We start from the raw sequence: 14,212 nt of genomic DNA on the forward strand, positions 1-14,212 counted from the left end.
TCAAAGGTCTTTTCCAATGTAAATGATCCTATGATTCCATGTGTGGCTCTTCAGCAAATCTGGAGGCTGGCACAAGTTTCAGACCAGTTGAAGCTGACAGAGTCTGCAGATGCTGCTGGCATCCTCTGAGTGAAGAGGACATGCCAACAACTGCCTGGAGCATGGTGCAGAAGCGCCAGCCTGCCTGGCCTACCAAAGTGCCATCTCCCTTTGGTGAGGAGGAGGGACAATGATTACCCGGCAGAGGCCCTGCACGCAGATGTCGTTGGTGTCGGGGCCGCAGGGCGTCCCGTCGATGACGCGGTCCCGCAGCTGGTAATAGGCCGTGTTCCCCGCCACCCGGCAGAACAGCTTGCACCGATCCTTCATCAGGACTGCGGGGGAGGGAGGGAGACCAGGAGCACGTTATCTGAACACCCTCACCCCTAGGCAGCAATCCAGGAGGCAGGACCTGCATCCCCCCAGCCACTTACTGCCGCTGTATTTGGGAACCCAGCGCACATTCGTGGGCAGCCCGTTGATGTTGAAGTGCTTCCCATCAAAGTCGGCACACTGCTCATCCCGGAAATCCTTCTTCAGCTTCGAGCACGGTTCTGTGTTGCAGGATTTAAACTTCATGCGACGACCCACGCAGTACTTCCCACCGTTTTTGGGTCTGCAGAGGAAACATCCGGCTGGAAATGAGGGGAATTGCAATTCTGCAACTAGTTCAGTACAGTCAGGATTTGCAACAGCATTTTGTGGGCTCTGTCTTTCTGCATATCTTTAATTAATATCCCAGGCTGACAAGCAGGAAATGTTATGCTGGTGTCTAACAAAAAAATCCCACATATGCAATAAAAAGGGATGATAAAGAGAATATTTGCTTTCTGATAGGTGCCATGGTAGTGAGAGAAACCAGAAAGGAAGAGCAACATCATCTTCCCCACCTGAGGATCTATTTTCACATTGAGGGATCCCACTCAGGCCCATGTCTCCTTACAACCCCATCAGTCCTATGGATTTTGTGGCTGACAATTTGCCTTTGATCTAGTGGGTTGCAAATAGCTAAACATTACAGGAGAAAAGGCTTCCTCCCCTGCAGAGGCTGAAAGGTCAGACAGCACTTAGTCTTTCAGGATTTCTAGCCCCAAATGTTAAAAATGGTAATGCTGAGCACTTTGAAACAACTTTACCTCCATATATTCCAGAAAGCACCAATGACAGCCAATAAAAAACTTACTCCCATTTTATAGTAGGATGACACTGGTATAAACTGGGAAGAGAGATCCCATCCAAGCCACATAACAGCCAGTGGATAAGCCTTGAAGAAGCTATCATTTTAAATTTCCTGACTCACAGATTCAGGGCTGTAGTCATAAAAATATTTTTCTCATATGTAGATGAAGCCTTTGCCAGAGAACTTCACTCTGGGGACTGAAAGAGCCTCTCCCATTCCATCTGCTGCCAGCAGTGGTGCAAGAATGAGCTGCATATCAAAATAGCCACCAAACCTACATCTTCTGCCTACCCTCTGAAACATGAGTGCCTGCACTAGCAAGAAGTGCAATCAGAAGAGTGACTTGCCAGGCTCCAACAACTGTGCACCCACAACACCTGCCTTCTGGGGCTGTTCTTCAGGATCAGCTCTGCCTTGCCTGGGGACCAGGTGCCCATCAGTGCATTTCATTCTGGAATGCTACCAGAATGCTCCTTCCCTTGGAGCTCCATTGGGAAGAAACACACACAAGGTTTGCACACTTGGAGAACCCTTCAAGATGCAGATGAATGATAAATGGGAACCACCCCTGCCCTCAGAACAGAGGTGCTCACCATGAGATCTCCATGTTGCATGCAGCCAGCACCTCTAACAAAGAGACAGCACCTCCCTGCAGCTGCACAGTGGTCTCTACACACAGTAAGTCAACAAGTTCCTGAGGCTGAACTGAATTTTTTAGCATCTCTGCACCTCCACCACTCAGGAAGCCCAGCAGTGCCATTTCTCTCACAAATAACAAATCTTCACTCTTACACTTGAAAATTTGTTGTGACTCAAATAACAGAGTTCCTGTGAAACAAATGAGAGACAGAAGCACAGAACAGCTTGCTCTTGCCAAAAGATTGCCTGCAAAACTGGGAAAGGCAGGCAGACTTCCCACCACCCCATCAGCACCACACTAGGGATGCTCACAGGTTTGGCAGAAGGAGTTGTGTCCTTGAGCAGCTGCAGGTGAGATGCTGAGCACCACCAGTTACACACGTGGGATTTTTCCTGCCAGCATCCTCCAGTCACAGAGATCCTCACTGCTCTGGGGCAGACCCCTCCAGTCCTACCCTAAATACCACAGGGTATGATTTGTCCTCAGGCACAGCCCTGAGCAATAGCTAACAACACCATCTCTATCTGCTCTGAGGGCAGTTCTCACGTGCCATCTGGAAAGTGAAATGCCTGTCACTTACAAAGGTTTCTGGTGTTTGCAATTAAACAAGTACCAGTGATAAAAAGCCCAAGCAACTGCACAGTGGCCATTGCAGATTCCTGATTACAGACTGATTTTACATCTTTACAGTTCCTAGTGGAGGAGTAAGTCTAAACCCTATTTTTACTGATTTAATCTGTTGTCCACCTTGTTATGACAAACAACTTCAAAGAACTTACTTGATTACACTTGGGACAGCTCCAGGGCCATCCCAGCACAGCAGCTCCTGCAGACACAGCCCAAACTCCTCCTTGCCTTGCAGGCACAATGGCAATTGCTGGGGGTTTCCCAATACCAGAGCCCATCCCATGGACTACTCCCATGCAGGCACATGAGCTACCTCTAGCTACAAAGGGACATCTCAACCATATTACCACACAGCACACAAGGAACCTTCTTAATCACAGCAGCAGCACACTCCAGACCTGGGTGAGTCTGAGTCATTCATGGGGGAATTAAAAGGATTCATCATTTTCACTTCAAAAGCATTTGTACCTCTGCAGGACTGTTGCAGTTTGACAAAGCCTCTGAGTTATACAAACCTTTAAGAGGGCATTTCTTTTAAAAAAATTGCAATTACAACATTCTTATGGCAACCACATTGCTTCCAATATAAATAAATTTAACTAAAATGAAACTCTTAACTATTTAGTTAAGGAGAACATGAAAAACATGCAGGAGCCCCTTTTGTTTTTTTAAAGGTATGTCTGATAAAATCCAAAATCCCAAGCTACTATTTAGTTTTCTCTTCTCTAGACATGACCCCTAAGATTGAGATAACATTGACACATGGACACACCACAAACTGAAGGATGCTAAAGCTTGCCCCCTTGTTGCAAACTTTGTCAGCTTTGTAACCCTGGCAGTAAATCTCCTTGCAGACAATGCTGGGGGCCCAGCACACTCACACTTCTGACACTTAAAAACAGCTCCAAACTCCCCTGACAAGTTTCCGAGTGTTTTTAACCAGCACTGCTTCTCACAAAATGTGAGGGACAGAAAGAGCTGACCCTGAAAAAGAAGTCACCCTCATATAACATCAATTTTCAGTGTAATGAAGAAATACAGCATACTTTGTTCTGTGTAATACTTTTATGGATCATCAACAATATACCACAGAGACAGAAGGGAAAGCAGTATGTGGATAGAAACCTCCTTGTTTTGCTTCCATTTCCCTTCTTCAACTATTTGACCAATTAACAGCCAGCGTGGAGCCAGTTTCAGTCCAGTATCATTCCCCTGACAAGCTCCTGCACACACCCCAGACCCACTGCACTCCTCCCAGCAGCCCAGAGACTCAGGCCCCGGGAATGATGGGGCCTCATCCCCATTCCCACCCCAACAGGTCTGAAATACATGATGCTTAATCCATTACCTTCAGCATTTTCACTTGCAGATTTTGAAGTAGCACCCAGCTCCCAGCAGTCCGGCAGCACCAGGTACAGACACCCTGCCAAGAAGTGCTGTTTTTGGGGATGCTTTGCATCTGCCCCATGGGCAGCAGCTCTGCCTGGGAGCACTGAGGTTGCCACAAGGAAAAGCCCCAGGAGAATTAACTGCAGGGCACATGTGTTCATCTGCACATTTGCCCATGTACCTGGGCTCATGCGTGACTGCAGAAAAATCTGTGAAGCTCCAGTGTGCACAGATCAGTTTGAGATATCCTTCCCTGCATTCCAGGAAGCCCTAGGACTGGGAATTGGTTGGTGGCTAGCACAGTTATCAATACATGTGTTTGCATGTCAGGCTCAGACAGTTTTCAGCACAGGTGGATACTTCTGTGATGGACTAAAATGCAAATGTGATCTAACTCATATCCAGAGATAACACTCCCCTGTCCAAACAGCCATTCCTGAAAACAGGACTTCTGGTATTGACATGTTAACAAATATGCCCTTTCCCATAATTCTGCAGCATGTCTTTCTTTGAAAGTCAGGGCTTGCACCACAGACCTTGTGATGATGCACCACAGCCATGGGCTTTATCCACTAGCCAGGCTCAAATTCCCATGTGGGCAATCTCAGTGGGAAGGGTCTGCTCTGGTTAGCAAACACATTCCTTCAGGGCATGTCAAAACAGTCTGTTGCAATTCCAGAGGCTTACAGTTCTTCCTGCAGCCCTGCAGGATACTTGCCCATGTAGGTGTCACAGCATTCTACAAAGAGAGGCAGGAGCTGCAGCCTTACTTTCTGTAGCATGGAGGGAATGGATGTAATTTTCAATGCCAGATTTAACACAATTTTTTACTGGATGCAAGATCCCACCCCAGATTCTCATGCACAGAAACAACTTTAAAAAGCTAAACCAACTTTGAATATAAAAGACTTATTGAGAATTATTTCAGGCCTTACTCAAGGTATCTGGGCTGGGTTTGCTGCCTTCTACAACAGAGAGAAACTGTCTCTTTTTGAAGTACTTTGAGAAGGGAAAAAGGCAAGAGAATATCCAGTGGGGTCTCATCCATTTCCATCATTTTAGCAGCCCCATGATAATGGGGACACAGGTGGTGGGAGCTCACACTATGGTGTCAAATGACAGGCACGAATCAACAATCAGTGGAAAGCCCTGTGGATGGTGCCAGGACGGACTACGCCTCACAGAGACCTTGTGAGGGGCTGGAGAAGAAAGGCCAGTGCCAGCACAAGGCTCAGGAAAGGGGGCCTGGAAAATAACCACTATCAATCATAAGGATTTCTCAGGCAGCTTGGTGCCGAGTGTGTTTAGGTGCTTTTGCAAATCCCAGCCACAGCAATACACCTACTGAAGCACCAGGATACAAACCACAAGCTATCAGGGAAGATGGAATTTCAAATCCCTTGGCTAGCCTATAGGATAAAGGAGATTTTCTATCACAAAAAGCTCAGTCTGAATAGATGCCTCTCAGAAGACAGGAATACATCTTGCTGACAGCATCCAAAGTTTCAGCAACAGAGATGCAGAGATGCTTTGTTTTTGTCTTTCCATGGCTATTGAAGACCATATGGAGCGTGCTGACTCAGCAAAGCCAGATGAGAGCCCTCTGCACTTGTGTTTTTCTTAGCATTGTTTTAATTAACGTGCTGGTGTCCTACTCTCTCAGCCTCAACTTTTGACACTTGCCCAGCTGTGCTGAGCAGCCTCTCCTGTTACCACACCATCAGTGTCAGAGGTATAAACTCTCCCTTCTTCCATTAGCAGTGATAAAACTATCACTAGCATATCCCTAGTGGCAATTTCCTTGGCAATAAACCATCCAACACCAGTGATGAGAAACAGGAGTCTTTTTAAGACCCCTCAGTGCAACCAGCCCCACAGACCTCTCCTGTCTGTGTCTCAGTCCCAAATAAAAGCCCAGAAAGCCTCCCTTCTTCTGCAAGAAGGCATTTAAACAGAAACCAGCACAATTCACAATTTATGTAAACAGGCTGCTTTCATACCAGTTGCTCAAGCTATTACTATTGCACCAGCTACATATTTGTCTCCTTGAAGCCCACAGCAAAATTCCCTGCCATTTCAAACGGTGCAGGATTTTGCATTCCAGGCTGATAGCAAACATTTTTGAGTGCCACTTTTTAATGGGTCACAGACTTCTGCTGAGGCTTGGCTAGTCTGCACCAGCTGAAATGTAACTGTATAAAGGATCAGCTGCAAAAGCAGCCAAAAGCTGCAAAACCAGACAAAGCAGGAATAAAATGGTAGAAAACTTTATTATAAAGCCCTCTAGGAACAGCTGCAAAAGCAACCGAATCCGGGGTAAAATGGTGAAAAAGGAAGGCTCCTTCCTCTCTCCCTCCTTTCTGAATCACAGCTTTGGAGAAAGAAAAACACCTCTGGAAGTGGGACCCCAGCTGTGCCTCCACAGGAAAACAGAAGGTAATAAACCCATGTAGGTATCAGCTTTTTATCTCTCATTGCTGAATGGATCCCTTTTTAGAGCACTTCACCCACACACCAATGACCAGATCCTGCCTCACCCATGCTGGGCAAAGCCACCCATCCCCAGGGCAAAGCCACCTGTCCTTGGCACTCACAAGGACTGGGGACAGCCAAAGTTGATTTCAGCTCATTTGGGCAGCCCAAACTGCTTTTCCCCATCTCACCCTGTGGCACTTCACCTCTGTGCACTCACTCGGGCCTGTTGCACTCTCGAATCGCTGTCTTTATGCCGCCGCCGCAGGTCCTCGAGCAGGTCCCGAAGGGGCTCCAGGTGCCCCAGGCTCCGTCTGTCACCGGCGCCTCTAGCTCCTTGGGCACACACATCCCAAACCTGCAGTGCTGCACGTGAAGGAGAGACATGGCAAAGGTGGGATTATGCTGCTTTGCATTATGAGCGACCAACAGTGACCAGCCTGGGCAACAAGACTCGGCCTCACTTACTTCTCAGCCACACACAATGATTTTGCAATCAAATAAAACTGAACTACTTTTACTTTCGTCTGTCACCCCCATATTATTCTTTCTCCATACCCTTAAATAGCAAAGTGAAGGCAAGGTGCTGAGACTATGGAATGATTTATGGGATGAAGACTAAAGACAACAGCAACTACTAAATAGTCCCTGTTTACTGGTGCTAAGCAACACAGCAAGCTCACAGCACTGGCTTTTCAAAAAGCTGCTCTATCTGATTTCCTGGAGAGCTGCAGAAATTCTGCACGGAGAGCCGTGTTAGAGGAGGAGACAGGCAACAAGGAGAAACACCAGGGAAAACTCAAACCTCCTCACATTTATCCAAAGCAGAAAACTTCCAAATCCAAAAGGCAAATAAAATAGAAAAATTAATTCCTCAAGCCCAAGTGTTTGTTTTTTTTTTTACACTCAGACATAACATGGGACTTGCCAAGATCTGGTCTACATTTCTGTTTTCCAGCTATGATTCTTGTTTTCTTTTGTTTGGAAAACTGGATTAAGTTACCTTGGCAAGCCCCCATCCCTATTTTCATGGTATAAATTGTGTCCTTTGGGGTATGTTTACTAGATGGACTACACAGACTTCTGCAGAAGTGAGGGAAGAGTCACCTTCTGGCCTCACCAGAAGAGATGGAAAAATTTCCCCTCTCAGTGAACAGTGCTTGCTACAGTTGCTTTAAACCCAGAGACATACAGATGCCTAAATCTTTGTAATTATGGGAAGCCCAAACATTGCTGATTGCTCACAGATTAGAAGAGGCTACAGACTACAAATACAGGTAGAGAGCATCACTAAAATATTCCCTTGCAGTGTTTCTGTGCACCAGGTGCTGTTCAGATCTGACGATCTTTATGGGAACAGGGTCAGATTTGCTGATGCATTGTGTTTTTCCAGCCCTTCCACTAATAGCACAACAAGGCTGTAGCAAGACACACCACAAGCTCATCTGCTTTTTTACACACCCTTATGAACCACCTTGGATAAAGCTATCTAGGAAAACAGAGCAGAGTCAAGCTGTCATGGGGCTGTGCATCCCACAGGACACCAGCTCTTCAGCACATATGACACCTTTTGCCCATGAAGGCTGACTTGTTACATAGCTTTGCTGATGAAGAAAACTGATCTCAGGTGCATTTGACCATGGATATGGTTTGCAGGACAGCTGAAGAACTCATAATTTGACTCCTGCATGTGGTGTTTGGGTTTCTAGGCTGCAAAATGCCCCAGATTTGCTTTCATCGGAAGATCTGATTCCCCAGATAAAACTGACTAAAACCCATTTGCTACAGTAAAGGACAGCAATAAAATCAGCTGAAATGCCTGCTTCTTTGCTGCAGGACAAATTACAATGCACAACTCTTCCTGGCATTTAGAGGTTGAAAACCTGAAGGTTGGGGTCCCTAGACAGTAACAGCTATCCTTCAACAACAGAAATGCATGACACCAATCCAACAGTGCTGTCCCAGTAGAGAACTTCTTGCAGCAATGTTGATGCTCACAGCTAAATATGTAACCAGAGTCATGCCTGGCACCACTGACCCAGGGAAGATGACTGAATAGCTAACTAGTGAATGAACATAGCCTACAGACCGTGACATGACCTGTATGTCTCCCATCTCATGGTTGAGTATTAACCAGGAAGTCATCTACATCCATTGATTTTATTAAAAATTTGGGGGTTGGAGTTGTTGGTAAAGTGAAGCAGGGGAAAAGAGCAGCTGTTTTAAATAAATGGCAAGATTATCATGAAAACACAATGGTGCTTCTTGGAACCACACTGCGAACAGTCTGGCTGTGCAACCTTTATGCCTTTCATATTTTAAAAATAATTTCTATGTTGAGATACAGCAGAAAGACTAAAAAGCCTGCCAGGGTTCTCTTTCCTATAAGCTTACAGCTCACAGAATGAAGAGAATAAAAGGCAGATTGTCTGGAGCAAATTCAAAATATCTTAGACACACAGTGGAGCTGGAGAGCACTGGCAAGGATGGAAGACATTACAGCAGACTTTCCTTTCCTTTGTCTTGCCACTGGAGTTCCAGATAATTCCCCAAATCCAGCTGCCATCCTTGGGCTGGCTGGCTGAATGGAGTAGCAGGGGGCAGAAGGGGCTGTGCAGCTCCATACATGCATAACAGACACACTACCTGCTGCCACAGGGCAGCAGACACAAATCATTAGTGTTCATCTGCTCTACTGTTGCCATTCTTTAAACAGCCCTGAAAACCACCACGGAGAGTGGCCCAAATTTACAACCCCCTTTATCTTCTTTCAGAGATTTATCTCCACCCAACAATGAGCTGGTTCTGTGGAACATGGTAAAACCATCATGCAGCAAAGCTAGAGTCTGGGTTGGGCTTATGGCTTGATTTAGCAGTATTAAATTCGGTGTCCTCACATGCAAAATATGCGTAAGTTAATACTCTCATGTTTTTTAATGCCCTTGATTTAAGAGTAAATTTAGAGCCCAGTTAAATCTACATCCCAGTAGTTTTAGCTAAATCTTTTTTTTTAGCTATTCAGGCTCTCTTATTTCCAAAGATATCTCCATAAAAAATGGTATGGTATTTTCTCCATCTGCCAACCCATACAGCATGGGCTTTAAACATGCAGACTTGAGGCATTAGTCAGCAAGTAGCAGCTTGACAGGGCTCCTGGCCACAGCAGAGTACCAAAATAGCAATTTATTCCATGGAAAAGCACTTCAGACTTGCACCTCAGCACTTTATAAGCCCAAGTAAATACCAAGCAGGACAGAGTTTATGTTGATCCAAACTTTAAGCTTGAATCAGATGAACACACAGACAGCAAAATTACTCCATAAAGCCCTTTTGTGAGAACACATTTAAATGCCCGAACACGAGTGGGCTGCATTAGCTTTTCTTAAGAGCCTATCTGCTCTCAGCTGAGACATTCACATCACGCTTATCTAGTTTGTCTAAACTTGTCAGATTGTCTAAATTTGTGGCCTGAAATGTTTTTGCCCACGTGGTCTTTATTAAGAGCTATGCAGCTGGACACTGCATGACACAGGGTGGCTCTGAGGGGGTGCTGATCTGCTCAGCTGCTGCTGTTTGCACATCACTCTGGTCATATCCAAGGGTAAGTGCAGGTTTGCTGCAGCCCAGATTTTTGGAATTTCAAGAAAATGTCAAAGTTATTGCTGATTTTTCAGCAGTGAGCAGATCCCAAGCTCACCAACAGAGAAGTTGAGGGCACAAGGTCTCAAGTCACAGGGCCTCCACAGATACCTATGCTCAAAATGGGGTTTTTACAGGAAAACATTAGACATTCCAATTACATCTCTAATGCACTTTCTCAACCATAAAAACAAATCTGCAATTGCACTTTTCCTTAAGAAAGGAAGGCAAATTGATACATGATGCTCATTGTCCTGAAGGAAACCAGTCAAGTGTCATTGAACAAGCAAGTTTTCAGACACATACATCAAAAGATAAATTTCCAAAGAGTTCCACAGCCTGTATGGAAAACTATATTTAAAATAGCATCCAGAATTTTTATTAAAGTTCCTTTGAGAGACTATGATTTAAAACTTTGACTCTTTCTAAAGAAAACATTATTATTATTAAAGTTGATCTTAAGAGCCAGAAAATCAAAAATTTAAGCTATACTGTGTCAAATAACATCACACTATTTTTACTAGACACAGATGGAGAATACTATTTGTGTCTGAATAAAAGTAAGAACCAGTTAGCATTTTTATTCAAAAGCTTCAGTATCTCAATAAAAGAAGAATGCTCTCAAGTATTTTTCTACAGATATGAATAACTAAAAATTAAACACTTACCCTAGAAACCACAATGCTAGCTGGAAATTAACATTGCACATGGAAATGGGAAGTTTCTATGAATTACTGCCAAAAATGTTCCACACATAAAATGTCAACCAATTCTATATTTTACTCTGAAGCTGTCAAAAATGAAAAGCCAGCTGACAAGTTTATGTTACACAGAATTACTAATTACTCACATCACATAGGCAATTTCTAACAAAAGCTTAGGGAAGCTTTGCAAAAGTTTTGCTCAAAAGTTCACTCAAGGGCATTAATTCAAAAAGATAAGCACTCCAGGAATACCTGCTTTAAACAATGTTATGCCAAGCAGTTGACTTTAATCACGTTATCTGGGCTGGAGATGTCCCAGGCACCATCAGGCTTAAAACACATTGAGCTGCTCTGGGCTTCCAGCGCTGCAGTCAGAGCCATGCCCCACACAACTGGCCTTAGGGTAGGATGATTCTGACTGATATGCTCAGCCTCAGCCCAAGGAAATAGAGCCACGAGGCACAAACCACCAGGTATTACAGACCTTTCCAGGCTCACATTCTGTCCCATCTGCCCAAGGCGTGTGTTGGGTTCGACATCCCTTGTGAGGACCATCAACGTTGATACACCAAAGTCGCCGACACTGCATCTGCTTAAGTGATTGCAGAGATCAAAACATTAAATATGTACCATATGCCTTACCAGACAGATGATCCTTTATGAAATTATCCCCCAGGATTTATCATTAACTCACAAGCTTGACAGTAAGTTGATGGATTGTGAGTCTGCCATTCATCCAACCCCAGGAGACCTTATTTTGCTCTGGCAAAACCAGGAAAAATAAGGTGTGAAATTTCACTTACCATATAGGGGCACACTTGGGATCCGGGTCCAAAAATTAACTCACATTGTTTGTTGACGTCATAAATCAGCCCTGGGAGCTGCTGAGGCAATGTGTAAGTTCTTGATGAAGGTTCATCAAGCAAACACTCCCCATAACCAGTGCTACAAAACAAATCAGAATACTGGTGTTAAACAGGAGGTGGGAGATCAGATCCCACTTGCGTTTGCCTGAATTAGCCTTAGGGCAGTTGCACACCACGTTTGCCATATTTAACAAGCACGACAAGAGCTATTTCAAACTCAAGCACAGGAGGGTGTGTTACCCATACACCATCACCCTTGTGCTATGACAGCAACCATTCACCACACCACAGTAAGCTACCATGGCAAAAGCATTTCCAAGTGTGCATTTAGTTGCTGAGCAAGCACTGGTGCATTTTTATAAAGAATTCAGAAAAAAAAAAATCACTGATTAGCAGAACTGCCCAAGGGACTGAGCTCCTGGATTTGCCAGAACACCATCATGGCTCTCATTCTGTTCCACACCACAACACACGGGAAGGCATCACAGCAAAATGGGCAAATCACTATGCATCAAACTGACCCGTGGGCTCCTGGAACGGTGTTCCCACACGGATTAGTGCCAGGGCTTTATCTTGACCTGTGGAGCAGAAAGGCAGATTCAATCTGCCTTCTAAAACACAGCTCCGTATCTGGGCCACAAAGCTTGGAAAAGTCATTCTTCAGGTTTGAGGAGAACACACATTCCTTAAAAGCAATATCCATGGGGGAAGACTTATTCTTCCCCATTGAGAGGCTGGTCCTTGCCAGCTTATCATGAGGCTGAACTGGCAGGGACTGGATGCCAGGGGTGCATTCCTGCTCTATGTAAAGGATGCGTGCACACACAAATCCCTCTGATTTCCTCCAAACGCTGCACACTAAGACTCCAAACTAACTGAAGAACTCCATGGGACACATGGACATGTGAAAACAGCCCAACACATGCATATGCAAGGCCTTACTCCAGAAATTCAGTGATGTATTTCCTACTGCACTTTGACCACATCCAGGGATTGGTGTAGAAGTTCAGTGTTGGTGCCATGACATGCTGTTGGAGGTTTTTACTTCCATCTTCCTTGCACTTGTGATTGTCATCATGTGGCATATTAAATCTAAGAGGAAAAGAGCAGTAAAAAGGAGAGTCAGTTAAGAGGCAAATATCAAGTATTTAGCATAGCAAGGGCAACAGTGTGAACTAAATGCAAGCAAAACCAAGAATTTTCCATAAATATGTTGCTGACAGATAATACAGAATGAAAGTATTAATACACACATATTCATAATAAATTTAGAAGTGTTAATGAACAGGGTTTCTAGCACTCATGTGGGAAAACCTGTGCAGCACCCTGCTAAGCTCTCCACTCCATGACTGCATATATTTAGCCAGAGAAGTCCTCCAGGGAGCCTGGAGTAAGATGCAAATCCAGCTGCAGTTTCCTTTTCAGCTGACGGTTGCTATCCTGCAGACAGGCTGGAGTCTGGCCCCTCCTTCATAAAAATGGCAAATACTCTGGAACTGACCACAGATCCAAGAGTTGATCTCAGGGAATTCTGAAGGAGATGATTGACTTGAGCCCATTGACTGCAGACCCTCATGCACACAATACTGTTGGATGCAAAATATTTTATATTGCAGTTGAATACCCTGGGCCACGCTGCTGCTTAAACAGGGTTGCACCAGGGATAGACTTGGCTCCTATACTTTATGTGGCAGGTTTACAAAATGCCAGCAAGCATTGGTATCAGCAGAAACCAAAGTGAAGTTTGCAGCACATGACACCTTGAAGAATGTGGTAAATTCACTAATGGAGACAGAACGGCTTAAAGTGCTGTGCTGTTTGAAGTGGGGAAGGGGAAGTGACCTGGTGTGATCCTGTGTTCCAAGGCTGGGGAGTTTGTATTACATTAAAATTACCTCCAACAAACCATCTTTTTACTCTGCTCTCTGAAAAAAAAGAGTACAGAGGCGTTTCCTTCTTGGGAGCACTGCTAACCCCCCCAGCAGCTCTGAGGCAGCATTAGCAAGTGAATTAGCCATAGGTTAGGTGCGGGGAACACCAAAACTTTGGGGACTTTCTGTCAGGAAGTCTTATTTAAACAAATACTACTGTGGTTAAAAATAGACTGTCTCAGCCAGCTCTCCATGAAGAAAAGCAAGAGTTTAGAACAATGAGAGATCTGTTCCCAAGTACTCATCCATCCCACATCTACAGACCTCCACTGCAAAGCAGGCGTGTGATGGTTTGGGACTGAATCAGCTGCCTAAGGTTGTAGTCAGGGGCAAAGAACTATGTGATCTAAGGTGATTTTTCTCATGACTGCTTAGTAGTGGAAAAAAATCTCAGTAGTGAGAAAAAGCAAAAATAGTTTGAAAGAAATTTCTGCTGGAGGAGGTGGATGGCAGCATCTCTTCTGGGGATGTCCAGCAGCACAAAATTTTCCATGATGAAACAGTTCAAGAGCTAAGTCAAGCTCACTTATACACCTCATCACCTCCCAGATGCCCTGGGTAAGTTCCTCCTTCACACACAGCTGCTGCACTGCCTTCACCAGCACTGTGGGACAAGCTGTGGCAGGCTGAGGACCTGCTCTCAGAGAAGACTTCAGTCCCAAAATATAGTTCAGATGTGCCAGCATCCTTTCTCCTGGTCCTCCCCAAGGACCTCTGCCCAAAAC

The 14,212-nt window shown here is 44.9% G+C and overlaps 1 protein-coding gene across 8 annotated transcripts in view; it reads right to left on the reverse strand.

Annotated features, from left to right (window-relative positions):
• Positions 1-14,212, reverse strand: part of ADAMTS9 (ADAM metallopeptidase with thrombospondin type 1 motif 9) — an 80,875-nt gene that overhangs the window by 48,719 nt on the left and 17,944 nt on the right. For 7 of the 8 annotated variants that reach the window (XR_011003100.1, XM_068202159.1, XM_068202162.1 and 4 more), the window contains 6 exons: positions 12,499-12,648; positions 11,494-11,635; positions 11,175-11,282; positions 6,568-6,713; positions 474-655; positions 238-374 (listed from right to left, as the gene is read on the reverse strand). Coding sequence is in view for 7 of the 8 variants with exons in the window: in XM_068202159.1 (XP_068058260.1) it covers positions 238-374; positions 474-655; positions 6,568-6,713; positions 11,175-11,282; positions 11,494-11,635; positions 12,499-12,648 (865 nt within the window). In the remaining variant the exon portion in view is untranslated. The remainder of the gene's footprint in view (positions 1-237; positions 375-473; positions 656-6,567; positions 6,714-11,174; positions 11,283-11,493; positions 11,636-12,498; positions 12,649-14,212) is intronic. The other variant, XM_068202160.1, reaches the window with a different exon arrangement.

This window comes from Anomalospiza imberbis, chromosome 11 (assembly GCF_031753505.1).
Source record: "Anomalospiza imberbis isolate Cuckoo-Finch-1a 21T00152 chromosome 11, ASM3175350v1, whole genome shotgun sequence".
NCBI classification, from domain to species: domain Eukaryota; kingdom Metazoa; phylum Chordata; class Aves; order Passeriformes; family Viduidae; genus Anomalospiza; species Anomalospiza imberbis.